The sequence below is a fragment of the Triturus cristatus genome, chromosome 4_2 (assembly GCF_964204655.1).
Source record: "Triturus cristatus chromosome 4_2, aTriCri1.1, whole genome shotgun sequence".
Classification (NCBI taxonomy): domain Eukaryota; kingdom Metazoa; phylum Chordata; class Amphibia; order Caudata; family Salamandridae; genus Triturus; species Triturus cristatus.
In genome coordinates this window covers 273593925-273619888 of record NC_140586.1, presented here as the reverse complement: position 1 = coordinate 273619888, position 25964 = coordinate 273593925, and the positions used below count along the sequence as shown (strand labels likewise).

The following is a 25964-nucleotide window of genomic DNA, read 5'->3' as shown; positions in this document are numbered from 1 at the left end:
CGCGACTGTGCGCTGCAATAACTTCAGCCATAAGGACGCAGAGAAGAAAAACAATTTATATTAAACCGCAGCACAAAATGGGTCAGTAACTCAAAAAGAAACCTTTTTAATTGTCAAGCTTGAATGAACCTATAAGTCAAATACATAGGTAGGTTTAAACAGTCACTCCCGTTAACCGGAAAGGGTGTTGTGGACAAATATAAGCACTACTAAGGCGTCTCAATCATAAGACCAAAACGTTTGGTGCGCCATGTTGTGGGGATTCTGCTCATGCACAGAACTATGCGCAGGAAACGAGGACCTCAGTGAATTGTGGCGTACCAAAAAACTCACCTCAGTACCTAGAACCCCTATCCAACTAGAATCAGTGTCTCATTCGTTCTCCGTAACATATCGAAGCTACCAATGATTAGACAACCCAGAACAAGCGACTTAGAATACTCTCAGGAATGGTCCACAACGTGAGCAATCAGAGGCAAGGAAAAGTTTAAAATGTTTATTTTTAACTACGTGCTTCAAGATGCAGTACTTCGGCTAACATAAGCAAACAAATGATTAGAAATAAAACCATCAGCATTATTACAATTTCATAAAAAACAAAGGGAGAAATCATATTACAATGATAGTGGAAACAGGTCCTATAATACCTTGTGAACCACCCTTCCCTGCCTAGTAAGCAAGTTTTATTATAATAATAGAAGGTCTCTAGGTTTGAATGGGGAACCCCATACCTCAAAGATCAGCTTAGGTGAATCACATCACAGGATCAGCTCTGCTCTCTGTGTCTGGAAAGGTTTTCTCCAAGTGTGCCAGCATCATGCATGCAATGCAATATTAAAGGCACCCGATTTTCAGATATTTCCAGCTGTGTGCTTGTTGTGTCTAGAGCGTGGGCTGATCAACGTGAATTCAACAGCATTGTTATTTGACCTTGACTGTTTCTGCACACAGTGTTCAGACTAAGGTCGCGGTGCACGTCTACAGATGTCAAAAACAGACCGCTCTCATGTGAAGAAAAAGCAAGCAAGCAGTTTTACTTATAATAACAGCTATCTGTAGTGTTGTGTAAAAAAGCAGCAAAGTGACAAGATGGCGTTTAACTTCTAAAAACGCTTATGCTAACATAGCAATGTGTGCAGGCAAAACCCTGTCTTCACTACAGGCTCAGCGTCAGCTAAACACATATTCCAATTCTCACTCAGACCAGCGCAGTGAGCCCACTCATGGGCAGGCATACCATATGGGGCTACCTCCCATCCAGGTATTTCAATTGGTATCTGGGAATCAGCCTTCCGTTTTCTAGAAAACATTTTTCTTTCCCCTTCTAATTTTCTTTTCGAAGCCTGTTTGTGATGCCAAGATGTAGTAACACAATAGGACACACCTGGACCATGCACTCCCAAGAGGAGGCAAATGCACTACTGTACTTTAAGCAACACGTTAAACAGCACTCCCAAAAGAAGAGGCGATAAAACAAAACCCAGCTCTCTCTCAAGGCGAGGCAAGAAGACGAATTCAGGTGCATTTAAAGTGACACACGTTTTATTAATTCAATATTTTAGAAAGGAAGGCAAAATATATCAGTTAATGCAGACTCCCAAATATCAAATGACGCAAGTGCAAAACCAGAATAAAATGTAGCATATATACATGTGGCAAAGAAACTTATAAATTATGTACATGAAGTAAGGAACACCTCACCGATCGATCATGCAACATCCTTGCCAACTCAAGCTGGAGAAGCCCTTCGACAGCCCAGGAAGGAGTTTTATCGGGACCCAAGTTCCATCTGTTTCACAGCAGTAGGTCTACTCTGTGATGAGCTTCCACCTGCCCCCCTAAAGACCTCCAACTTTAATACGTTTACTCAACGTGAGGCGAAGATTCTAGAAACCTCGCCCCCTTCTATTGGAAAAAACAGAGCTGGCCGTACTGGTCTTTGTCAAGTTCAAGACGGAGGCTGGTCAGGCTCCTGTATTTGACTCCGAGACAGTGCTGTACATTCTGCACATTCCCTGAAAGGTACCAAGCACGCATCCCACACAAGATGTTCCAGTTCACTGATCGGTGAGGAGCAAAAAACAAGTGAAGAACGAAAACATGCCCTCCCCACTTTGCAGCTACGTGCGACCACAGAAAATAGACTCTGTTGCACAAGATGGAATCAGCACAGAAAATGGAGTCAATTATGCCAAATGGAGCCAATGGTAAATACATCTTAATATCAGTACACTAACATGCGGTAACAATGATATTATACATGTTTGCACCTTTATTGGCTAGGTATAGCGGTTAGCCTAAAGCTCTTTGTAACCAGAAACATAATTTCTATCCTGTATTAGTTATGCGATTTTATTGCATGACATGCAATTTTACGGCGTGACTCTGAATTTTGAGAAAACTGAAAAAGTAAGCTGTAAAACAGGTACCAAGTAGCATCTAATTGTGCGATAGCAAATAACTCTTGAACATAACAATGTGACTGTATTTCAAAATCGAAATTCTTGGACACCAAAAAATTGCACTGTGCTCCAGGGTCTCTGTCTTTCAGTTTTTTTTTTTACTGTAGCCTGTACACCGCAGCTAACCACCACCCTCCAGCCTGAAAGGCAGCACTATTTGATTGAGAGAAAACGTCATGCTATTTCAAACTTTATGCTACGTCGGTGAGACAAATTTGGTTACCGCACGTTTCTTTCATGAGAGCACATCTCTAAATGAATTCTGTAGAGCGTGGCTGTGAGGTTCAGAGTAAACGCTTGGACAGAAAGCATGCACAGTATTCGAGTCATGATCATCAAAAACATATTTTATTGCATTTCAAAACCAAAACTTTGTACACAGATATAATACACAATGTTTGAAATTTGCCTTTGAGGTAAGGGACAAAGTAAAAAACAAAATCCCTTGCACAATGCCTAAATTGAAGCAGAGAGGGGCACTTTCAACATATGCACTCTCAATTATTTACATGTGTGTGGAAACTGCAGCTTGTTCCAGTTTCCCTTTTTCAATCCCTGTGCTTAAAACCACAACTCTCCTGTGCTCGTACAATTTCAAAAAGAAAGGACAGTTGCGATTGGTCCTCCTTCTAAGAGCAGAGCTTACATTTTGGATAACTGCTACCCCCATTTTACCGTATGCAAACCCCCTGAATTACTTTACAGCTTATTTCATTTAACAAAGAACAAAATGATGTTTTATAACAGGGGTGTCCAGTTTTTGGTCCATTCTGCCAGATCCATGTAACTAAGATGTTGAAGGTAACCACTGACAATGAAACTGATTTATATTCAGAATAATTTGTTGTATATTTAGTTTATATGGAAAGTTGGCCTGAAATTAGGGCATGTCATGTACTAGGAGTTATACAACTTAGAAACCAGAAGCACCACTCATAATAAAAACCTCTCACGTTAAAAAATATACACCTATTCAAAAACTATGAAATGACAAATAGCAAAGCAAATAATTTACAATGTTCAACAGCTATGGCTTTAAAAATCATCTTAAACTTGGGGCCTGATTATGACTTAGGCGGTTTTACCACCAGCCCACCGCTGTGGAGGTAGAGAAACCACCGTCAAGCCGGAGGCATCCTCACTGCTGTATTACGAGTTTCCAGTGAGGCTGGAGGTGGGTGGGCGGAGGAGTCATGGCGGCAGCATGTTTCAGCCCTAGAAATAAACTGGAAGCCAATGTCAGCCATACTAGGGTGCCTCCGGCCAGTAAGGCACACTGATTCCTTGAATTCTGAAACATTGCGCACATCCGACCTGAAGGCATTGGAGGGCACTACATGAGCACCAGGTACATTACACATGGCACATTTGCCCTCGAGCATTTACTTTGGCTCATTACCTGCCTTTCCGCTGACTCTCACATGGCGGTTCCCCTGCCAGGACCAGATCGGCGGAAAGGCAGGTCGCCATTGGGATTGTGGTGAGCTGCACAAGACTGCAGTAGCAGAAATGTCGGCGATTGAGGTGGTGTTCACCTTCACTTGCTGATCGGTCAGTGGGACTGCCAAAAAGCGGCGGTGGTCTCCATCCCGCCATTATCGTATTCAGGCCCTGCGTTTTTCATGCGTAGTCACCAAGACGGTCAGACAAATATGGACACAGCTCAGATCACTGGTAGAATCATTTGTAAAATCATTAATCTGTGTAGGCACCAGCCAAAGGATTCTAGGTGTGTCATACAACATATAACAAAGGAACAGGACATTTATATATCTGACTTCTCGACTATGTAACAGGAACATCTGCTGTGAGGGTTATTAAGATCCATCAAGGATTAATTAAAATAAGGCCGAAGGAAACTTGAGTAAGCCATTGATATGTGTTGGTTCTAGAACGTCATGTTAGTATTCTATTCTTTCCCTGGTTAAAGTTTATAATCCAAACAGTTCCATGAGATAGTTTTGGTCTTTGAACTCTGTAAGGCATCTTTCTTGACTTAAAAACAAATGTGAATTTAGAGCCTTACCCAGATGCTCTATTGACTATTTTTAGATAGAACCAAACCTTCTCTAGCTCAATGAAAACTCGGGGAGGAGAAATACAGTAACTCACCAAGGAAGAATGCACCCTAAGTATGAAGAACCTCGGAGTATACAGCTCAGTAGAGCGCTAGGCACTCGGTGCCAAATCCTGGACTGATATGAATGGCCTGAATGTTGCACTGTGACCTATTCCTTTGGTAGTCAATTCTAAATGAAGATGGAGCATAAGTGGGCCTGGGACAGGATACATATATTTATAATAAGGTATTTGTTTTGTTTACAAGACCTTTAGAAAGGTTTATATAACCCAGATGTCCACCCCATCTGTAGAGCAGAAGAGAGCCCATGCATGGTAACCGTGGAATGCAATTTAAACATCATTTACATAAAATATATTACAGAGAAGCAACTCTTGCTGATTTAGCGGCAACTTGGGAAAAAATGAGTTTTTGGAGTACCAGGTGAAATAACAGTCTACTGTTTAGCCACTGCCCCCTCCCCTAGCAACAAGGTGATTTTTCAGTCCATTTGTCACAGTTTGGAGCACTCTTTCTGACTGCTGTGGGGGCACTGTACGAAGCTGCCAGAGGGGTAGGGTGCCAGAATATCATTTGAGCTAAATATCATGCCCTAAATATTTTCTATAAAATAGCTCCCCATTGCATTTAGTAATTGAGAGTCCATACCAAACAGGATATTTTATTTTCGTAAACAATATGTGGGACATGATATTTATGTCAGATAATATTTCTGTAAGGGATATTCTGACATACAACCACTAGAACTCCCTTAAAGTAGCACTAGTCCTGCTAATGGGTCAAATTTAAAGCAGCCTTCTCCAACTGGGCAGCCAACCGAATCTTACCTTCCATCACCATGATCGACTAATCACAGGGATTAGACCTTTCCAATGGTTTTCTTTTAGACTGCCTAGAGAAACCCGTTTGTGTGTTACCTTAGTCTTAGAAGTTCTGATCTTCAAACCTCTATGTTGTCAATATCCAAAAAAGGAAATAAGCAGCTGTTGAAGGCGCCTCAGAATATTGAGAGATATTTTGCATTAACAGCAAGTTGGAATTTTGATGTTTATTCATTATCTTATATTGCCAACAGTTGTATAGCACATTTATACCAACACGATGGTCCCATACTGCTTTTTAAGTCTGAGTGTGCTATATGTTTTGGGGATTACAACTGACCAAAGAAAAGGCCTTGTGCAGTTTTGTTTACTACAGACTGGACTGTCCACTGCAATCTTATGTAATTGCTCACGTTTGACATAGGGAAGTTTAATATGTCTGATTTAGAAAGATCAGAGAAAGTTTGCAAGAGTTCTGTTATCATAGTATTCATTAGTCTTAAATACCCACTTCTCAGGATTTAAATATGGTTAACACTTTTTGCAGAGCTCGTTAACTCCTGTTAATTTCCTGAACCTTAATTATGGGTCTGATCTTCAGGCAATGGCACGTAATAAGGAGAAGGACAATTACCGCCTGGTAATGCCCATTAGCATTTGTGTGACGTGCACATTAGCACTCATCCCACAACCAAAAGAGGCAAATGAGCCAACTGTTTGTGCCTCTTCTATGTCTTTTCTTCACACTCACTGAGCTTAGAATGCAGAAGAAATACATCATTTGAAGCATTCTGGTTTACAGAGCCTTTCTAAGCATTCCATAAAGTGTGATAATAATAAATTAAAACAAGTTGCGGGCAGAGACACAACATTGTCAGCACACTGAGTTACTAGAAATCTTGATTCACCTAACTAGTTGTTCATTCATACTTACTCAGAAATCCAAAACAAACACTTCATAACACAATCAAAAGTGGATTGTAATTCGACAAATGAAATATACAAGGGTACGCTTCAAAAACTTGACATATTTCCCACTCTAGTAGATGCAGCCAAAAGACTTTATTGATTGCACCAATGCCTTTGCAAAATAGAGGCTGCAATCTAGTCGAAAAACAGCTATCTCCGGCCACATCTCAGCCTTCCTTAATTATAATGAATGAATGAATGAAAAACAATTTATAACGCGCAGACTAAGCCCAAAGGCATCAAGGCGCCTAACAAATAAGATCAAAAGACACAGAGCCCCATTCACGGATATGCCTTAACAAAGAGCCAAGTCTTTAATGCCTTCCTAAAAAGGGGGACAGAAGGTTGAGTTTTAATTTCCATGGGGAGAGCATTCCACAACTTAGGAGCTAAATGGGAAAAGGACCTTCCTCCCCACCTAGCTCTCCTAAATCGGGGCACCGATAGCAGGCTCTTTCCTAAAGAGCGGAGATTTCTACAGGGGACATAGGGTACTAAAAGGTCCTTGACCCCTCCAGCTCCCCGGCCAGATATCGCCCCGTACGTCAGGCTTAAAAATAATCCTGGCAGAAATAGGGAACCAATGTAGGCTCTTCCTAACAGCAGTAGCCGAGGAAAGCTTCGGGGCATCAGTCACAAATTTGGCAGCTGCGTTCTGGACAATTTGTAGACGTTGCACCAAACCCTTGTCTATACCAGAGTAAAGGGCATTACAGTAATCAAGCCGTGAGACCACCAGGGCAACCACAATTTGTTTGCGCGCCGGAGGAGCAAGGTAGTGTTTTATTTTCCTTAAAATTTTAATAATGCCCCAGCAGGTAGCAACCGTCCTGTTTACCTGTTGATTCATGGAAAGAGAGGGGTCAATCAAGACTCCCAGATTACGGGCTGAGTCAATGGGGGTGGGACACATACCCAGAGTGGGAGGCCACCACTCAGCGGACCATACGTCACTCTTACCACCAAAGACAAGAACCTCCGTTTTTTCACCATTCAACTTCAATGAATTAAAAATCATCCATTGAGAAACTGCCTCCATACAGTTCCTGAAGCTGAGAGCAGAGGAATTGCCAGGGTGTGAGAGGGACACCATGATCTGGGTGTCATCAGCGTAGGAAACCACCTCCATCCCATAAGATCTTATTAGCTTGGCAAGTGGGGCCACATAGATATTAAAAAGGGTCGGACTAAGAGCCGAACCCTGTGGGACCCCACATTGAACAGGCCGGGAAGGAGATAAAAATTCGCCTAGTTTAACCCTCTGTTCCCTCTGATCCAAGAAAGAGGCCAAAAGATTCAGGGCCGAGCCTTCCACCCCTATCTTCCTAAGACGAGATGTTAAAGTCACTGGGGATAGGGTGTCAAAGGCTGCTGTCTAGCAGGACCAAAAGAGTAGTATGGCCCTGATCAACCTCCTTACGGATGTTATTTAGCACGACTGTAAGGGCCGACTCCATGCTATGAAACCTCCGAAGACCATGTTGGGCCTGATCAAGAAGACCAGAGGAATCCAGAAAAGCTGTCAGATGTTAATTTAAGTGGGTCTCCAGCATCTTTGCTGGAGCCGGGAGCAATGAGATGGGTCGGAAGTTCTTTAGAATTTCAGGATCCAGGGTTGGCTTTTTTAATAAAGGCTTAACCATAGCCCTCTTCCACATGGCAGGATATACACACTACTGTATTGCCCTGTTCATAATATCCAGAAGGGGGGGCAATAAGGTTTCCCTGCAATCCTTAAAGACTTTAAGAGGACATGGGTCCAGAGGGGACCCCGACTTGGTCTTACTCAACAACATGTCCAGTTGGCATAAGGCAAGCAAAGGAAAGCTGGACAAACTCGCCTTAGAGGTCCGGTTTTCAGGTCCAAGGCCAGATACCGGCAATGAAATAGGGGGAGGCAGAGAAGCCCTTTGCAATTCCAGGGCAGAGTAGATATCAGCTATTTTGGCGTGGAAGAACTGGGCGATCCTATCACAGAGATCTTGAGAACTGACAATAGGGTCGGGCATTTGCAGCGTACACAGAGAGTCAACAATTCTGAAAAGATCTCTGGGGGACGAAAGAGCGGTGGTTAACTTAGCGAAGTAATCCTGCTTTTCTTTGATTACCTCAGCCTTGTACCTTTTCAGAGAAAGTTTATGCTTCTCCCTTTCTTTATTGTCCCAACTCGCCCTCCACAGCCTCTCCTGCTTCCTACAGCCCTGCCTTAAGCGTCTTAGAGAGTCAGAAAACCAGGGGGCCGAAGGACTCTTCCTAGCAGAGTATCGTAGGGAGACGGGGGCCAAAATATCAACAGCCCTGCCCATGGAAGAGTTCAGTTCACAGGCCGCCAAGCTGACGTCTCTCACAGTGGCGATCTTGCTATTGAGAATTAGGGGAGCCAGAGTCTCATTGGAAATCAACTTATAGTTACGCTTAGGTTCTTTGCTACTAGGAACACTGGGCCTAAAGTTAGCAGGGGGAACCTGAAGCTCCAAAGGAACAGCCAGATGGTCAGACCAAACCAAAGGAGTTGGCCGGCCAGTTGAAATCCTAGGATCATTCGAGAAAACCCTATCCAGGATATGACCAGCCCGATGAGTGGGGTATTTAACCAATTGGATGAGGCCACAAGCAGACATCGCGTCCAGGAGAGAGAGGGAATCCCTGGAATCAAGGTTATCCAGATGAAAATTTAAGTCTCCCAGAATCGTCAGATGCTCACAACCAAAATAAGGTTCTAAGAGGTTAAGTAAATTCCTACTAAATTTAATTCTAGGTCCAGGTGGTCTATAAATCAAAATACCCGCAAAAGGGGCAGCGAGAGAAGAGGTTATTATAAAATGTAGGGCCTGAAAAGAATCCGAGGGGGCAGATAGGGGGGTAGTGCGACAGGAATAGGAAGTTTGGTGTAAAATCCCAAGCCCGCCTCCTCTACGCCCCACACGGTCCAATCTTGCAAGAACATAGCCATCAGGGATGGCATCTACAATATCCGGACCGGAGGAATCAGAGGCCCATGTTTCCGTTAGAAACACCCAAGAGGGCTTTCTAACCGACACAAACTCGCTGAAGGCTATATTATTCTTCACAACACTTAGCAAGGCATTAATAAGAATTATTCCCAGTTGCTGCTGGGGTCCTTTTTACAGGCCAGATCACGTTTCCTGTATTTTTCTCCCTTGAGATGCACTATCACTATTTTTGATGTTATGGGTCTCATGTATCTGGTTCACCCAAAAATACATCATATAGCATTGTGGCCACACCAGGAGTGTAACTATGTTTCCGAGTTCTAAAGAAATCTCCAGCTTCCCCTAAGTACACGGGTTCACACCTGTACTGTCCATATTTCATGACTAAACACCTGGGTAAGCTTGCAATCAGGTGTGTCCAGCCTAGGTCCAGGAGAGACAGATCCATGGACCATTTCAGGAAACCCACATAATATTCATTTAAAGAATACTGGCAAATGGTAATTATTTAAATAGTTAGAGTTTACTATTAAAATCTGGCTTGGATCCAAACTTCTGGACCTATGATGGACACCTTAGTTCTGAATCAGGACCAAATGGGCTGTAAAGTGATGATAAATATTCACACCTGGCCTGTACATATGTTTCTGGTATTAAAGCAGCTTCCATGCTACTCACAGAGGCACACCTCCATAAGAATTTCTGAGCTTTAGTACATACTGCAAAGTTAAGAACCTACAAATCTGATGTTCATCATTTTTCTCGCTAGCCCTATAGCACAGCTTTTAAGTGGAAATAATGAATGAATATTTGAAATTTAATAGGTCTAGAAACTACAGTAGTAATGTTTTGCCAATCTACAGTCACAACCAAATCATCATGGTGGAGCATTGTTATCATATGTTACCTAGCCATGTTACTGAGTCTTTTATGTTTCCAAATAACTTTTTTAGCCCTCTTTTACTACTTTCGTATCTGCAGACAGGAAGTCAGTTCTGTTGTATAGGTAAGCCTGCCTTTATTTTGTGCTAGTACTTAATCAGTTCAGAGTCTTCTCCAGACAGAGAGGGCTGGAGATCAATACGAGCAAGACTAAATACATGGTATGGAACCCTTGCAAGACGGCCAGATTGCACCCGGTCCGCAATGGTATCCAACTGGTGAGGGTCCGCACTTTTGAATATCCGGGGCTTACTCTCAACGAGCAATTTGGCTGGTCAACCCAGATTAAAAAGTCCAAACTTAGATTAGAACATTATAGTGGTGGCCTTCTGAGAGCCTTAAAGGGATCCAGCTTTCGTCCGATGACACGTGTAATGCAAACTTACATTCTGCAAGCCTTGAGGGAGTCTCTATATGGTGGGGAGCTCTGGGGACATGTTGAAGTCAATGAAAATAGTTTTCTCCGACTCCTCCCTAATCGCCCCCCAGTACTCCACTGGTAGCACTTCATTTAGATCTGGCATTCGATCACTTACCCATGAAGTAAAATGTATATCTTTGATGTACTGGGGGAGAATCTGGTCCTCAGTAGTTCTATTACCTTATCAGCGGAGCTTGGGACAGATCATGAAACTTCCCTGGGCCATTAGAATTCCATGGTTGGGGTATATTAAGAATTCACTCATAGAGATCAGGTGCAGCAAAATGTGGGCTCATCTGGAAACGTCTAGTGGCACTTAAACAAGTCTACGCTCAAGGAGCGGTATTGGAGACACGTAGATGGTAGATTGCACCAGCATGGGGGGCAGGTACTTTAACCTCTACCTTTTTGGATTTAAAGATACTTATCTTCTGGACAGGTATATGGACACTTTATATCAAGTTCTGAACAGGGACCTTGCCACTTCGATCATTTACTGTGAAGTGACGGCGCATCCTCGTTGATGCTGAACCTGAACTAAGCTGCCCGTTTTGCCCAGAGGTTAAGGAAACTGTAGATCATGTCCTGTACTTTTACCTGCAGTATAATGCACATAGGAGGAAATGGATCCTGGCGTTATGCTGTAACTTTGGCACTAGGGACTACAAAATTGCAACTAGGGTATTCAGGGCAAACGCAGCTCAACTAATTGTATTTCCTGTCTCCAGGTTTCTTCTATACATGTGGAGACGCAGACAGAAAAAGACTGCCTCACTGTTGCCCAGTAAATAGCATGTAGACTGTGTAACAGTAGATTATCAGTATAGGAATTGTTGGATGGAATTCATTTTTGCATCTTAAAATTGTTGCGATGTTCCCCAATATGCTGCTAGTTTTAACTGTGGGTATTTTAATTATTTCAATGATTTTACTTACATGTCGCGTTCACCCTATATGCTGCTAGTTCTAATTGTGGGTTTTATAAACCTCTTAACTATTTTAGATTATACATGTTGTGTTTTTATTACATGATCTATATAGTTGTAACCTAATGATTTTGCTTTTATGGCAATTGCCGAAATAAAGCTTTGTATGATTATGCTAGTACTCAATCAATGTTTATTAATATGCTGTAGCGTCCAGTTTTTTTTCAAAGATATTTTTTATTCTTTTAGAAAATATGGTCCTTTGTCAAGATCACCCTATGACATGTAATACTATTTCTACTGATGCCATCAAGTGGCACAGTGTGTGTGATGTTAGTTTTGCTACTGCGATAATTTATTGACCTTACACTGCTGCCAAAATATCAATACTAACAGGAACGTGGCTGAAAAGGAATGCTCACTAACTTAAATTACCACAAGGAGATTCAGAGAATACAAGGAGTTCTGCTAGGAGAGGAAGGGGAAAGAATCTCTTTGTAAAGAGAGCACTTAAGCCATTTGTTTACAACTATTGAGGTGACTTATGTGACATAACATGCTCTTTGAGCCCCCTGAAAGCATTACGGGAGCAATAAGACATGACCTTTGGCATTGTAGGTAGTGGACGAAAATATGTTAAAAGCAAATTAAAATCTATATAGAACTTTCAAATCTCACAGAAACTGGTGTCAGGAATCAAGAGCACAAGGAGAATCCTAGTGTTTTCTGTTGCAATTCCTTGTCACCGCGGATGTCAAAACCATCTGAAACTTTAAGGTTGGTCATCAGTTCCTTATTTGGTGCCTCTGGACTATGTGCAAAAATGGACACACATTTCTGCTCATGTGTTTGATTGATTGCAAGAAGACTGCTCATATGAAAGTTGACAGTCTAAGACATGTACCAATCCGAAGGGATTTTACAAGGTCTCAGCTACAACATGGTCTTCTCTGCGATAACAGGCAACTACAAAATGGCATCCATAAAAAGGAGGGGCTCCGACTGGAAATGGAGAGCACAATGTGGGTAAAGAGTAACCACGTAGAGATGCAATAATTTGATCTTCCTGTGAATCCTAAAATGTAAAGACTTAATATTGCACATTAGTGACATGTTTATTAATTTTCTTTCAAATGAAACATGCATATTTGCTCTAAAGCTACCCTAGAGCACATGGATCTGTGAGATGCATTATACACATGCATTTCTTAGCCCATTACAGGGAATTCACAGTATTTGGTTCAGTATTACCTACTAGTTAATAACCCTTAACCCAATTAGAAATTTTAGGTATTTTATGTCATATTGAGCCTTACAAGCATAAGATCAGAAGACTAATTTATTTTGTACTTTTATGCTTATTACAATTTCTCCCCAAAAATGCACCAATGTAACTAAGACAGGGCTACAATGGCATGCTGAAATTAATCTGGTTAAGGAAGGTTATGTTAAATACCAATGCTTCATCTGCAGTGCCTTTATAACCTTAATCAATGAATGCGTGAAGGCTGGGTTCAAGCTGTAAATACAATAGTCGCAGCAGTTCCTTTCAATGTACACAAAGTTTGGTGAATGGTTTCCATCCGGTTAGATCGCTGTTATCCAAATATTTTACATTTTTATGCTTTCAGAAACAAACTCCAAAAGCGGAAGGCTTTTCTGTCCCTCACTCCCATGTTTTTCCTGGAGATGACGTACAAAAATAAATTACACCACCCTAAATAGGGCAGGAGGTGTAATGTCCTTCCTTAGACGGTCCATACTCTGTTGGGTTGTTGGAGGAGGTTTTCCTTCAACAGAGCCAATGAGGGCACCGTCAACAGAAACCTTGTGTCCACCCATCAATAAATGAGGCTGGTTGACAGAGGGTCTGGTGGGCAAGATACTCTGTCACATTTGCGACAGAGTGCTGTGTCTGCCATACTCTAAATCAGGCCCATTTTATGTATTAAACTTATATTTTATATTACTCAGGTGAAGTGAAAAGGTCACAAAGTGAAAACAGCACTGTGCTTTGAAGTGCTGGTACAAGCAAACAAGATGGAGCATTAATGCACATTGGTAAAAATAACTGGTGACACAATTATATACTGTGTGCAATGCAATTGTATTTTTGACACATCACTGAAAGGTTTGGGGACTCAATAGCCACTGTATATCAGTGCATAATGGTGGTAAGAGTGCCAACTTATTTTTTTCATTTTGTGGATATTTTAACTGACAAACATGCCGTGCTTGTATAAGCCTCATTTGTATGTTGCACCACTGTGAATCTTTACTGACTTCTTTGTATAACTCACAGTAACTCATTTTATTTCCACCCTTATTCTTTTGACATCATTTTGATTAACCCTGCCATTTTGAAATGTTACTCAAATAGCATTCCAGGTTTTTGAATAGACATTTTTCACTTCTTTTTGAACCACTCAGATGAGAAATCATTCTACCACTGCCATTCTGCACAAATTATCACTTTTCCACCGTGGAATAAAAACACTTTTTTCAGTTTTTTTTACAATTCTATTTAAAAATCATGTTTTTTTCCTTAATTTGACGATGTTTCATTCTTAATTGGTCTTATTTTAAAATAGATCTGTCCCCTTTTTCCAGAGACTCATAATATTATTGTAAGACCCTTCCACATTCTTTACATTAAAAAAAACAGCTATGCTAGACAGACCAGAACCATTGTGAAGGAACAATTGACCTTTTTTTTATTATTTTGTCTCCATTATATTTTCCATCTGTCCTTAATAGATGCTCAACAACTATCAGTCCTGATATGGACCAAGTATTTTTGCACTAAGCTTGATAGGCCTTCAGCTGAGATCAAGTGGCCATTGATTACCCAAAGAATTCAATGATGTGGGGAAATACAGTTGTATCACACATTGTCCATAGGTGTCTCATGACGTTTTCAACGTAGAGCATACTTGCTCAACTTATTTGATTGCAGCAGTAATCAGATCAATACGCTGCCATGACTTTGCAAATTTTTCACAATCATTATGAAAGCTTAAATTTGATTAACAGAAAAGAATCGTGTAACAGTCTGTCTTTGTTCTAAATTCAGTGTGCTTACACCTCGGATCCAGACTTCAAACATTCAATGAGCAAGTGTTTAGATAGAAACCACAGTTTCCTTTGTAAGCCGATTTATGTGCTTAGCATCAATTTAATAACCAGATGAACCACTGCTATTTGCCACAACAGGAACAGTTTGCAGATATGTAGAATCACTATATATTAAGGATGTTTAGTAATATGGTAAGAGGTAAATGCTTCTGTTAAGCTGAATATTTTTGAAAGACATACATAGAATGGTGAACAAATACTCTTCAAAATCTGCAGAAATTACTTCCGTATTTTTAAGGACAGAAGAACTCTAAAATCGATTTCAGATTAAAAACAACAGTGCATGTTAATACTCAAACAAAACTTTCAAAATCCAAATCAACTCATAATTGGACTAATTACTCTTCAGATCAGGAAACAGAACTTGATTCTGCAAGGACGATCACGCCATAAGACTTGGACAAATTAAAAAAGAATTTGGGCAACTGTTTGGAGGAGATGCACATGTATGTGCATTACCGTAGAAAATTTCAAGCAAGTATCTGCCAAACTACATAAGTTGTTTCAGTAACAATGCATTTTCATAGATGGGTACATCCACGGTGTATGCTACTTTTATCCATAGGCCAAATTTGTCAGACAATGGTGAGGTAAGAAAGAGCTGCAGTATGTTACACCAAAAACCATCAACCAGATGAGGGTATCACTAAAAAAACAAAATGTGTTCCAATAGCATTAAAGTGGTAAACAAGAGGTGAACTGTCTCTTTTGGAGGTAATAAGCAAGACAAGAATGGCGCCTCATTTCTTGACTTGGAGTAAAAGAAAGGCCAGCTGTGGAGTAAAGGATAAATTATATCCTGCGAAGTACGATTTCATGGCAAAACCGTGCATGCATTCCACAGGTATGTGATTGTTATAAGCAAATGTACTTGTTCCAGCGCAGGTTCTAGTCAAGCTTTCCGTTCTCCTCCGTTTTGGTTGGCTGCTCTCCAATGAGCTGCAAAACCTTCATGCAGCCCTTAGCCATTTTAATCATCCACATGATATTCATGATGTCCAACGAAATGCTGGAGATGATCCAGGCACACTGGGGACCAAAACCCAGTCTGATGAAAGCCTCTGTCCCAAAGGTGGAATACACTCGCCAGTAATACATGGGCATGACTGCTATCCTCACCACGAAGAAGGCGATCGTCATCAATACGCCATTAACGATGTTTGATTTGGAGGATTTTGCATACCCCAGCACTTCAAGAAACCACCTGAAAGAAAAAAGTATTTACAGGAGATTACAGCATCATACTGTTGATATGGATATTTACTATGTTGAGGTAGTATCAATAAAGGAAAGAACTCTTGGTGAATTAAATTCATGATAAAAGCGTAGTCAAGGCCAGAAGCCTTAGTAACTGCCTGCTTTGAGAAGTCATCTGAACTTGTTTTAAATAGGATGTCATGGGAGCTTTTGTCGTGCTAGCCTCAGAAAACAAGAAGACTTTTTCAGTAGTTCAGGAGTTGTGGCTTGGGGGAAACAATGACCACTAATTGCTCTTGAATATTATTATCAATGTAACAGTTTGATAACAAAAGGTCCTGAATATAAAAGTAATTAGAATATTATGTAGTAAAACATAAGTTTCTTTCAGAGAATTATTTTGTGCTCTGTAGCACTGATTTATTAACTCAATGAATAAATAAAGAAGGAAAGAAAATGATACGGAGCTGTAACATTTGGTTTAAATCTTGTTGAGTCACATGCTGTGCACACCTGCTGTGTCTGTAGGTGTGGGAATGGAATTACTACTTGATCTTCTCAAATGTCTATGGGCCTGATTATAAATTTGGTGGTGTGGGAGCGGGCTACCATGCCAGCACCCGCTCTCACACTGCCAAATCTCACTGCTGGCCGTCCGGCATATTACGAGTTATCTCGTGCTCTGGCAGGCGGTCCTTTGGCGTTCCCATGGTGGTGACTGTAAAGTCCATGCCATGCAGGAAAGGGGGTGCATACACACGGGAAAAGCAGGATGTGTTCTCCTGCATGCACCCCATGGTCTTGAGGAAGCAGGGGGCCCTGCAAGGCCCCCTTTGTTTCCTCACTGCCACAGTTTTCATAGCAGCCTCACCGCCATGAAAACTGTGGCGAGCATGTGGCACTGCCAGCATATTAGGGCCATTCACAGCCACGCCACCGCTGCAGGATCCATGATCTCCGGCGGTTGCGGCAGGCCTGTGGCTGCCCCACTGCCTTAATCGTAATATGGCGGGTGGACCACCAGTCTGGAGGACCAGGGACTACCACCACGGGTTTGGCAAACTCGTAATCAGTACCTAGGTCTAATGGTCAAAATGGGAGTGTCAGACTGTTGCCTACCTCAAGAAATAAAGTGACAGAATCTCTGCTGCCTGTAGCATTGCCAGATTATTGTTTTGCCTAATTGGTTCAGGCCTTGTCATTTCTGCATGGTTCCAAACTTGGCAGTTTGCAATGAATGAGTGTTTGATTCCCCTACAACTCCAAAGAGGCGGGAGGTTGCATGTGAATCTACATTACTAAAAGCATCACACTGATTGCTACAGGAAAGTGACATCCTCTATGAGCAGCTAGTGTTGCTATAGATCATATACTAAGCATAAACTGGAAAGTAGTATCAATTGTAAAAGAACATGGGTGGTGGGTACAACAAAGTTGCAGTGGCAGTAAACTGTACACCGGTGTTTGAAATGTTATGATTATGTACAGATTATAACAGAAGATGCACACCTGGGCAAAACATATTCTGTCATTAACGTCTGCAGTGGGTCCTCACGGAGCACACCGTATAAAGGGTCTTCCTGCTAATCAAGAACAGAGCTCTTTAAATGACAAATGCAGACATTAAAAGAACCCAAACGTCAAGGCAGTTAAAGTGAAAATCAAGCTCCTGCTCAGGTGCTAGATGGTGATCTCCATGACTTATGGCAGGGTTGGGCTTTGTATTAGCAGTTTAAGTTCATGTAAGGCGTGTGTGCATAATGCAGCGGTCTTTCTGGCAAAAGCAAGTACTTTTGGTTGAAATATGATACATTTTGTCTATGCTACACAGTGAGCGAAACAGTGAGAAAGATAGGAAGTGAAGGAAAATAACGGCTTCATTAAAATTCGGTGCAAATTACAACCCACTAATCAATGGTTACACAGGGTATGGTAATTAGCAGGTACACCCACCTTCGAGATGCAAACCTTTGAATGGGGAACATGCACATTTCACATATTTTCAGTTGAAGATGCATAAACAGGTATTTTACACGGTATGCCCCAGTGTTTTGTGCAAGGTTTGACCTAGAGTAAATCCAGAGGGCAAACCTGCATGAACTGAAATGTGAATTGATGTATAAACGGAAGTATGCACTTTGAACTGAATTAGTGAGCCAAATGTGTTCAGGCCTAAGTGAGCTGGTTAAAGTACAAAGGTGAATTTGAAAGGTTAAGAGTATTAGTATTAAGTCAGAAAGCGAGCAAGAGAGACACAGAAGGATCGAAAGAGTTAGAGAAAATGTCTGAGTATAGAACACAGATGTCTCTCCACAATGCTTCAAAAAGGCAGATAAACGAGGTCACACTTACATATATATATATATATATATATATATATATATATTCACTGAAAAAAAACATAGGTTTCACACATGTTATAGTTAGCTGGACATTTCACTCGTAAAAAACCAATGAAATTCCCCCGTTATAGTTAGTTCAGCTAACTATAACTCGCGCGCCCGCAATCCACTGCTGATGACGTCACATATTACATCACTCATGACATGGTCAGTGACATCACTCATGACATCACCGATGACATCTCAAATGACATCACTGATGACATCATCCATTGAGTATGTGTTTCTGAACAATTTTAATATGTTTAATATATATAGGGAAAGGCCTGTTGAAGAATGAGTGGGTGTACAAGTGTGTAAATGTATGATTTTCTTTGGTGCGTAACTGACTCTATAAGTGAGTCATTAAATGTATCTTACTGCAGACTAGTGACTAAACTGTGTAAATGTTTGTATGTGTCTGTATGTTAGTGTATAAGTGGCGGCATGGTTTTGTGAATACCTATATAAGTGTCTATATGAGTTATTGATTGCTTGTCTCAGTATCTGTAGGGGTTCCTGAGTGTTTGTGTGGGTAGGGTGTGTGTGACTCTATGCATAGATGTGTGAGTGGGTGATTCTATGGGTGCATGGTTTTAAGAGTGCATCTGTGATGGACTGTATGGTTGAGTGAGTGTATGTATGGGTGTGTTAGGGATTGAATGTATATCTCAGTGGTACATTTGTGACTAACTACATGTGTGAAAGGCAGTATATATGCGTGTAAGAGTATATAAGTGGGTAGATGTGAGAGTGTGTGATTGTGAGAGTGACTGTATGGATGAGTGTGTGCTTGTATCAATGATTCTATAAGAGCGTAAGAATGTGATACTATTTTTAAGAGTAAGTGAACTTGAGTGTGTATAACCGCATAGGTGAGTAAATGGGAGTGTGATTATTTGCATGACTGAGTAGGTGTGAGAGTACCTCTATGGATGATTGGTAGTGTGTGAGTGTCTATATAGGTGTATAAATGCATATGATAGTTTTGTATGGAGTGACTGTAAGTATGAGTGACTATACAGGTGAATGAGTGGAGGTGTATGTAGACCGAAGAGTTAATAAGTGGGTATGTAGTTATTGGTATTGCAGTATGTATGGTTTTGAGAATGGAACTCTTAAATTTTGAGTCGGTGTATCAAAGGTTATATTAGGGTGTGAGAAGATGTGGTAATTTATCACATGGATGACGTCATCAGTGATGTCATTTGAGATGTCATCAGTGATGTCATGAGTGATGTCACTGACCATGTCATGAGTGATGTAATATGTGATGTCATCAGCAGTGGATTGCGGGCGCGCGAGTTATAGTTAGCTGAACTAACTATAACGGGGGAATTTCATTGGTTTTTAACGAGTGAAATGTCCAGCTAACTATAACATGTGTGAAACCTATGGTTTTTTCAGTGAATTTGCAAGGTTTTTTAAATGCTAATTTCTAACTATAACGTGTGTGAAACCTATGGTTTTTTCAGTGAATTTGCAAGGTATTTTAAATGCTAATTCCTAATTATAACGTGTGTGAAATCTATAGTTTTTGTAGTGAATTTCAAATGTTTTTTAAATGCTAATTTATGAATGTATTATTATATTTTTAAATATTTATTTTACAATAAGCTACCTATATATATAGTTATAGATTAACTTTATCCTGTAATATGGAATGGCTCAGTTTTTTTTTTTTTTTAATTTGGATAGAGTTGAACAGCATAGTTAATATCTTCTATAAACTTATAAACACTTTTTTTTTTTTTTTTAGTGTTTTTGTCATGCGTACGTGCTCCGTGTGCGCATGCGTACGTGCTCCACGTGCGCATGCGTACGTCGTGCGTGCTCCGTACGCGCATGCGTGCTCCGTGCGCGTACGTGCATGCGTGTGTGCTCCGTAATCAAGGTAACTATAACTTGCCATGCTTGCAACACTCATGATATGTTCTGTGACATCAATGATAACATTACTGATTGTAACTGAACTGAAATCACAGGCAACAACACTGCACATGGAGAGGGTGCAGGTTAAAGTTACTTGAAATAACTATAACTGTTGAATATCTTTGTTTTTTTGGTTTTAAACGTAATGTTTAACTGACATTTTCACCCAACTAGAACGTCACTTTAACCTTTGTTTATTTCAGTGTCATTTTAATTTATTCATATAGCGCATACTACCCCTGATGAGGCATTAAAGCACTTTTTTGTAAGAAGCATGCTACTTCGGAACACAAAGTGGATTAGAGGTGGATTAGTATAGCAAAAATACGTTTTTAATTTGAGTGGCGGACATGTTAGTTTGTTAGTTGGATTGAGAAGAATAAAGGGAGGGGGTAGAGGAGGTAAGAATCTAGAAAGTGTTACCAAGGGGATCATAGTAGTAAAATGAGGTTTGGGATGAGTTAAAGGCGGAATAGAGGGAGATTTTTAGGAGATTGTAGTAGTAAACTGAGGATTGCGAGGAGTCAAAGTAGGGATAGAGGAGGGAAGAGTTTAGTCTTGTCTGAGATTATCTGAGATCTAATTTAACATGTTGACTGCTCTAGTGATGGGAGGCCTCTGGGTAGCTATGTGCTATATAAGACTCGCAGAATAGAAAGTGTTATTTGGAAGGTCATAGCAGTAAATGAGGTTTGGGATGAGTCAAAGGAGGGATAGAGGAGGGAAGAGTATAACAATGGTTATTCGGGAGACCATGGTAGTAAAATGAGGTTTGGATTAGTCAGAGTATGGTCATATTGAAAGAAGTATAGGATGAGGAAATGAGTAGTGAATTGGAGAGAGTTGAAGGTTTGTTTCCCTACAGTGGGAGTAAAGAATTAAATATATAGATACATAACCACATAGACAGTTATACGTGTATATGGAAAATAATAAAGAGATATAATGTATTTATAAAGTCCTCTAAGTACAGTAATGGATATTTATAGACTCAGACTTTCAAATGATGCTGCACATAAAGCTAATTTATTTATGTATTTTTATAAAAAAAGAATTGTTAGAATACTTATTTTTTATTTATGTTTATTTATTTTTATAATAGATTTCCCTCCAGTATTTAAATAGTGGAGTACTTATAGATGCAATTGTTATGATCATATTTACAGATTGTGATATATACAATAAGACAGTGACCCATAAGCATATAATCCAATAACTGATATAACTTATCACACATTGAGATAGATACTAAATAAAAAAGAGACCCATTGCATCTAATCAAATAACTTATATGTAAACTTTGAAGTGACCTATATACATGTTAAACATAATATACATATATATGAAGGATATATATATTAATCATAATATATACATTTGTTAAGCAGACCTATAAGACTAACTATAAAATTTGTAACCACAAGTTTATATATATTTGCACAAAGACATGCACATATCTACATACATACATATAATCAAATTATACATGTTTACATGCACAGGCATATGCTGTACATTTGTATTGAGTATGGTGGTCATGTAGGAAATAACCAACTCTTGCATTGTCTTCTGCAGATAAGATAGTTATCCATGGATCTTATGTTTGGGAGTAATGAATTCCATAGTTTTACTGTTTGAACTTGTATACTGGGGTTTTGGAGAGTGATGCCAATCTGGAGCAGAGGTTACTTTGTTGTATGTATTTGGTGATTTTATTCCTGATTAAAAGTGGTCCTGTTACATGTATTGCTTTGAGGGTGATACAAAGCAGCTTGAAGGTGGATCTTGAAGGAATTTTCATAGTAATGAATGTTTATTTTGCTAACTTTTGTACTTGGGCGTTCATTGATAATTTGGAGTCCCTGGTAATTCCAAGGTTTCTTACTTCCTTAGACACTTTAGGAGGTGGTCCCAGATCGTGAGGTCAGGCGTAGAGTGGGTCATAATTTTTCCAATCACCACATGTGACTATTTCAGTTTTGGAAGCATTCAATTTGAGATGTGTCCATGTGATCCACTTATCAAAGGTTCTGAGGCAACTGATGATTTTTGAGTTCCCAATGTCTTTGGGGCTTTCCAGTTTAAAAAGTATTTGTGCATCATCTACATAGTTATGTTGATAATGACTTCATGTAGATACTGAAAAGGATGGGTGAGATGATAGAGCCTTGAAGGACCCCTGCTTTTGTGAAGTACGGTTTGGATGAGTAAGGAGGGAGTATATAAGAGATTTGTTCTGTTTTGAAGGTAGGATGTGATTTTGAGACCAGTCCCCTCTATGCCGGCTTCGTATAGTCTTTGGCTTAGAGGGTCATGGTTAACTGCACTGAAGACAGCTGAATGGTCTTAAAGAAGTTGTGCAGTGACATCCGTTCTGGTCTACTGTGTTTTTAAGGTCATCCCAGATGATGATGAGGACAGATTCTGTGCCTCTTCCTGGATGGAATACTATTTGGAGGTTGGAAAGTATAGAGTTATCTTCAATGAATTGTGACATCTGGGTGAATGCTGCTCTTTCTATCAGTTTGCTCAAGAAGGATCCATTTGTAATCAGTGAGTAGTTGTTTCGGTCATGCGGCTCCAGGTTTGTTTTAATTAATAATGGGTGTACGTATGCCTTTTTTAAGTGTTCTGGAAAGATTCCTGTAAAGAATTATTGATTATACTTACTGGTGTGGCAGCAGAGATAGTTAAAAGAATGTTCTTGAAGAATTATGGAAGGCAAGGGTCAGAAGGACAGCCGGCTGGCCTGCTTGCTATAACAAGACCTATAAATTCACTTTGTGCTAGTTGTTTGAAGGAATGCAGTAGCTAGGTTAGCCTACCCTTGTAGGGGATTGTTGGAAATGGGTTGGTGCTGAAGGTTTTCCTTTGTTTTAAATATGTTATGTTATTTGAATTTGTAGGGCGCACAGCTACCCCAAGGGGTTTCCCGGCGCCAGCCAGATCGGAGAATAGAAAGTTAGCAGGAGGTTTAAGAGTTGAATAGCCAAGTTTCAGACTTTTGCAGAAAAGACCATAGTCGGTCACCTTGCGCAGGGAGAGCAGAAGAGAATTCCACAAGGTAGGGCCTGAATAAGAGAAAGATCGGCTGCCCATGCGGGAGAATTTGAATTTTGGGACCGAGAACCTCATCTGATGGGCAGAGCGAAGAAGTCGCGGAGGTTGGTAATGCTGCACTCACATTTGTAGGAGTAAGGGGGCGACTCCACATTTGATTTTGAACATGTAGCAGAGGGCTTTAAATTTGATACGGTTCCCCAACGTCAACCAATGAAGGCCACGAAGGAAGTTAGCGACTGATGAAAACTTCGCACCCGACACAATTATCTGGCAGCCGCGTTATGTACTAGTTGGAGTCTTTGAAGTAATGCTTTATTAGAGCCCTGGTACAGAACATTGCCGTAATCCAGCCTGGAAGTAACAAGGGCATGGACTACCGTTTTCTGGGCAGAAAGGGGGATCATCCATATGATTTTTTTCAACCATTTTAAAATAGTGAAACAAATAGCAGAAATCTGCGTAACTTGCTGGTTCATAGACAAATGCTTGTCAATAATGTAACCCAGGTTACCAACGTGGGGTGCAGGCTGGGGCAGTGCTCCCAACTCATGGGGCCAGTGTTGAGGACCCCACAGATCATTATTCTTCCCTAAAATCATAACCTCAGTCTCCGTTCAGTTTGAGCAAATTGTTTTCCATCCAAGATGCAAATTTGCACAGACCCGACTGAAGGGCTGAGGTTTCCGACCCCTTAACCGAGGAAAGGAAGAAAATGATCTTAGTGTCATCCGCACATGAAAAAAGGGAAAGACCGGCCTCTTCTACTATATTAGCCAAATGACGGACATACACATTAAATAGTAGAAGGCTCAGCACAAACCCTTGAGGGACTCCATAAGGGGACGAATAGGAAGTAGAGTTCACTGCCACTGAGAAAACCTAAAAGGTTCGATCGGGAAGAAAGGAACCCATCCACTGTAAGGCTACACCAGTTTTGCCCACCCCTTGCAAGGCTTTCAACAAGATGGAGTGAGACACTGTGTTGAAAGCGGCGGGGAGTAGAATAACAATCAGCGCCGGATAGTTCTTTAACCACCTTAAAAAGTGTTTTGGAGCAGTTAAGGGCCTGAGAGATTTTAAGTGTAAAGAACTCTGCACGAGTAACTTTGCAGAGGGTGTGGTATTCGTTAAGGGATTTTTTGTAAGCTACTTTGTGATAATGTTTCCTCCTGGCTCTTTAAAGGGATTTACATTTTGATTGTTAGTCAGGGGGGGACATGCATTGACTGCTTGGGTGATCCAATTATGGAAAGAACCTAAGTCGGTGATTATGATCAGTTCTGCGGCTGGTTTGCTTTCCACTAGATGGTTATTTTGGGACAAAATATCCAGTTTAGCCCAGTTTCTCCTCTTTTGCTCGGCAACTAGACAGGTGGCTGGAGGAGAAGAAGCCACCTTCAGAGAGAAAACTACAGCAAAGTGATCAGACCAGCATAGGGGAAGCGCAGGGCCGCGGCTTAGATCAAGATTAGAAATAATCGGATCTAGCAGATGACCCGCAATATGGGTTGGGCCTGAGTTGCGAAGATGTTTATTCATGGCATCTAGATCAGAAATAAGAGCCCGACTCTTCGTGCAATTTGGATCGTCTAAATGTAGATTCAGATCACCCAGAATGGTAAAGTTTGCAGCCTTCAGAATGTGTGGGGCTGCTTTATCAGCCAGAGAAAGTGCCCACGGCCCGACCGGGCCAGGAGGGCGATAGATCAAGCTACCTGAGAAAGTAAAGTTAGGCGTAAGTGTTATTTTAAATAGCAGAGCTTCGCAGTCGGTGACACAGAACTCTTCTATTTTATATGTAAGGGTACTTTTATGAATGATGGCGATGCTGCCCCCCATTTTCAGTTTCCTGTCCTTCCGTATAATAGAGTAACTAGACGGAAGCGCAGCTGCCACATTAGGTCTTGAGTTTTACTGTAACCAAGTTTCAGTTAGAAAGACAGCATCCGGTTGATTATTCATCAGGAAATCAAAGATATTATTTTGATGTTTGGGCAGGGAGCGGCAGTTGATGTTGTAATATGTTAAGTTAATAAAAGAAGGGAGTGTGCCTTCATGGGAAGCCCTATTAGGTAACCTTGTCGGGTAAGGTTGTCCAGCTTCACAATTAGTGTGCCTGGCCCTTGTGTAGGAATTCCTGTTGTAGCTAGACTCAGCAGGTGAAAACCAACAATGCCAACAGCAGATGTGAGAGTCAACAGCTTTTAAGATAGTGCATTTGGGGGCAAAGGCCTGGAATAACTCAGTCAATTGTTTAGAAGCATATTCTAATCTGCAAACTTTATTTGGTCTATCCACAAAAAACAATAACATCTGGCAGGGTCTAGTGAATGTAAATAAGGTAACGAAATCTACTTTCTATCTTAAAGAGAGTAATGCGTACTATAACGATGTAGATGTTGTTGCACATGTAAGTTTCATGGGGGAAGAAATGTTGCCTTGAAGTGAATTTGAAAAAGTGGTAGATCTGAGAAATATATAAGCACAACAGTATCCATCCACTACATTCAAAAGAGGTTATAGGGGATGCTATTAAACTGTATCAGATAAAACAAGCTAAAGGAGCTCCAATGAGTGCGTAGGAGAAAAGTTTAGAAGCTCTATGTTTTCCTCTACTATTTCCAGTTGGAGTAAGTGGACGGTATGATGACTGCCCTGTGCGGTACCTGCAGTGGAGTATA

General features: G+C 40.7%; 1 protein-coding gene across 3 annotated transcripts in view; it reads right to left on the bottom strand.

The window, feature by feature from the left end:
* Positions 1 to 2788: 2788 nt before the first annotated feature.
* TLCD4 (TLC domain containing 4) overlaps positions 2789 to 25964 on the bottom strand; it is a 442351-nt gene continuing 419175 nt past the window's right edge. For all 3 annotated transcript variants that reach the window (XM_085601497.1, XM_085601496.1, XM_085601495.1), the window contains exon 7: positions 2789 to 15914. In XM_085601497.1, coding sequence (XP_085457623.1) covers positions 15599 to 15914 — 316 coding nt within the window. In that variant the 3' untranslated portion in view covers positions 2789 to 15598. The remainder of the gene's footprint in view (positions 15915 to 25964) is intronic.